The sequence below is a fragment of the Macrobrachium rosenbergii genome, chromosome 44 (assembly GCF_040412425.1).
Source record: "Macrobrachium rosenbergii isolate ZJJX-2024 chromosome 44, ASM4041242v1, whole genome shotgun sequence".
Classification (NCBI taxonomy): domain Eukaryota; kingdom Metazoa; phylum Arthropoda; class Malacostraca; order Decapoda; family Palaemonidae; genus Macrobrachium; species Macrobrachium rosenbergii.
The window spans coordinates 39,575,570-39,578,945 of record NC_089784.1 but is presented as its reverse complement, the minus strand read 5'-3'; the positions used below and the strand labels follow the sequence as shown (position 1 = coordinate 39,578,945).

The following is a 3,376-nucleotide window of genomic DNA, read 5'->3' as shown; positions in this document are numbered from 1 at the left end:
CGTTTCATCAAGCTGATTGTCTTTACTCCACCTCGAATATGGTTTCTAAAACCGCAGTTCTCTCTCGACTTTCAATTGCAAAAGCCTCTTCATGTTCCTCTTTAAGGGTCTTTCTTGTATCAATCCTAGATAATCTGTTAACTTTTTGTTAGCTTTTTTTAATTTTACTTTTAGTTTGGCAATAACAATTTACTGATCACTGCCAACGTCAGCTCCTCTGTAGATCCTAGCATCCCCGAGTTCTTTGCCTCTCTATTTACGGCTCTGTGATCTATTTGCATCATTATGACTGCCATCTGAAAATGTCAAAGTTCATTTCCTTTTAGTAGAAAAGAGAACCTCCAATTGCCAAATTGTTTACAGTCAAAACTATTAAATTGCACCCGCTGTCGTCTGCAGTCCCTCCCAGACCTTCTTCATCCACTGCATTCTCCACACGTTCTATGTTCCCCCAAGTTTTATATTACATCACCAACAACAATCTTCATATCCCTTTGTGGTATTTGACCCGCAAAATTTTGCAATGCTGTATAAAATCTATCTTTCGTTTCTCCGGAAAGTTCATTCTTTGATGTATAGCACACTATATATATATATATATATATATATATATATATATATATATATATATATATATATATATATATATATATATATATATATATATACACACACACACACCACAAAGGGATATGAAGATTGTTGTTGGTGATATAATATAAAACTTGGTGGGAACATAGAACGTGTGGAGGATGCAGCGGATGAAGAAGGTCTGGGAGAGACTGATTACTAAAATTAAGACTAAGTCTATGAAATCCATATCGTCAGATTTAGCTGATTTGGCATGGTCTTCCAAAAAGTCTGCTGATTTGAATAATTTATTAAGCATTTAGACTTAAATCGAAGGTGACGTAGACAAAGAATTAAAAGTTGTAAATGCTTCAAGCAAGGGAAGAAATGAGAAAAAAACTCGCAAAATCCTTTAGAATATGATGAATCGACTTTCGGAAAGTAGGTAGCTGCGCTGTTTCATCATCTCATTATTTTCTCCCTATCACAACAAAAGACTATTGGCGAATAAGTGTACACAAAACGAAGGCAACGAGACCAGTCACACATTTCACGATGTTATGACAGCAAAGATAGTAAGTAGGTGGTAATGTTTATTATATATACTTAGGAAATTTACAACTATTTGGAAGGTTTAAGCTGGAGCAGCATAGACGTTAGAACTGGAAGGAGCGCCAGCTCCAGCAACAGAATCACGCGCCGTAGCAACTTTGTCTTCTTCTTCAGCCTTGGCTATTTGGTCGAGGACGAACTGGGGAATTGGGTGGGGAAATTCGGGAGCCACTGGGAGACTGTCTGACTGAGGCTGGAAGCCTTTTTCATCGGCCACATAAGTCAATTCGACGACGGTTCCGTCAGGGGAAGTGTACCTAGGAATACAGAAGTGGAGTGTTAAGTGTAGGGTTAAGGGCCATGCCTCGCTATTACCCAAAAGCTACAGAGCCATTGGCTTCAGGTACAAGCAGCATTAGGCCTTTATAAAGGGCCGAAATCCAGATGAGTGAAAATTCGCCTTCAATCGATTTTTGCAAAATGCATGGATTACTATCCTATAAAAGTGAACACTGGAATCTCATTTCCCTCGCTGTTTCCTGTTAGAATAGTTTGGATCTGATTTACTAAGTCGGAGAGGTGAAAAATAATACAAATAGGAAATATTATCAATGGATAAAACCTCAAGACGATTGACCTTAAGATATTTGAAGCATATTTGCAAAGCGTTCAAAAGTTAGGATGACTCTTAAATACTCTTAATAAATCTTTTATCTTTCAGAAGAAAAAACAAGGTACCTTTGGTGAAATCTATCATTTCCAAACAAACTAAAGTAATTAAGTGATACACTTCTTCTATGACTTATAATGTGAATTTACGAAGGTTTCGTCATTTTCGGAGAGCGCACAGCATTATCTTTACTGGTTAGAAGTACAGAATTCTATTTGCTGTAAATGGTAATAGGTGAAAATTTATGGAAAATACCCCTGCAAGTACCTGCATTTCTGCTTTAGCTTTAAATGCGTAAATATGCTTTAACCTGCTTGCATATTTCTCGCAGAGAGAGAGAGAGAGAGAGAGAGAGAGAGAGAACGATTGCCGAATACTCACTTGTAGTTGCCTGTTTGAACCACTGTGCCATTTTCTCCTGAAGGAGAACCAGAACCAGAGACGATGATGCCATTGTCGCCTTCGAACTCGAAGTTGAAAGTTCCGTCTTCATTCTGGACCCTGTCGTTCCTTAGGATGGCGATTGGAGCTGGAGCTTCCGGATTTTCACTCCTTACTCCTTGTACTCCATATAGGGCTGGAGTAGTCGAAGGCTGCGTAGGCACTGGAGAAGTTGAGCTGTACTGCGGAGCAGCCATGGACAAAGCTGCCAATGTGGATATGACGACCTGCAGAAGGACAAAATATCCATTTTCTTTTCTTTATACATGACCATGTAGTGTAAATAAATATCATTCTTCGTAAACAGCATTTAGAGCACTTAGCTACTGAATTTGAGTGATTAAAAATATGTTTCACAGATTTTTACTTCAAACTGAGTGTTTGGCTTTATAATTAAGCTGTCAAACCAAGCACTGAAGGCTTTCAGCCATTCAGCGCTCAAGAAATGGAAAGAGGGATCTGGAGTGTTTAGATAACAAGATAAAGAGATCCAGAAAATGAAGTACAGGGATCTAAAAGTGGAATTGGGAGAAGTCCTCACAGTTGGATTAAGAAGTAACTTTTAGAGATTGGACACCAAGACTGAAGAAAAGAAGTGGGAATGAAGGCAAAGTAAAAGGCTTAAAAGTGGTTGCATATAGTTGCTGAACGGACGCTGCAGTGCACTTTAGTAATGCCTACAGTGCACTATGGGAGGTGCACTGACGGTACTACTATCTTACGGGGGTCAGATTCAGTGTGAAAGAAATGTTAAAATTTCTAATTTTATCATTCAAAAAATTAAAGCAGATTAAAAATAACCGATTTGAGAAGCCTCGCTTAACGTGATGTTCGAAAAGGGGTAAAAATGACCGATTTCAAAACGTTGCACATCTAGATATAATGGAAACATAATTATCAGCTCTCAAGTGGCACTAGCGATGAAGAGGAACCGTGAGCCTGCTTACTATCTTCATTTTGGAGGTGGCAATTGAAGACTGCTGGAGAAAGTGGTCGAGGAGGTGCTTATATACGAATGGCCAATGACGCCACTTCTTACAAACTGAATTTAGATCATTGCCTCTTGAAGGGAAGGGAAAGGTATCTTTTATCTTTCCTCTTTGCTTCTTGTCTTTCCTTTCCTTTTCCTTAACCTCTCATCGT

The 3,376-nt window shown here is 38.7% G+C and overlaps 1 protein-coding gene across 1 annotated transcript; it reads right to left on the bottom strand.

Annotated features, from left to right (window-relative positions):
- Positions 1–1,149: 1,149 nt before the first annotated feature.
- Positions 1,150–3,280, bottom strand: LOC136829184 (cuticle protein AM1274-like). The gene is made up of 3 exons (XM_067087500.1): positions 3,181–3,280; positions 2,174–2,460; positions 1,150–1,439 (listed from the first exon to the last, which is right to left on the bottom strand). The coding sequence occupies exons 1-3, from the start codon at positions 3,187–3,189 to the stop codon at positions 1,205–1,207; spliced, it is 531 nt and encodes a 176-aa protein (XP_066943601.1). The 5' UTR covers positions 3,190–3,280; the 3' UTR covers positions 1,150–1,204.
- Between the last annotated feature and the right edge of the window lie 96 nt (positions 3,281–3,376).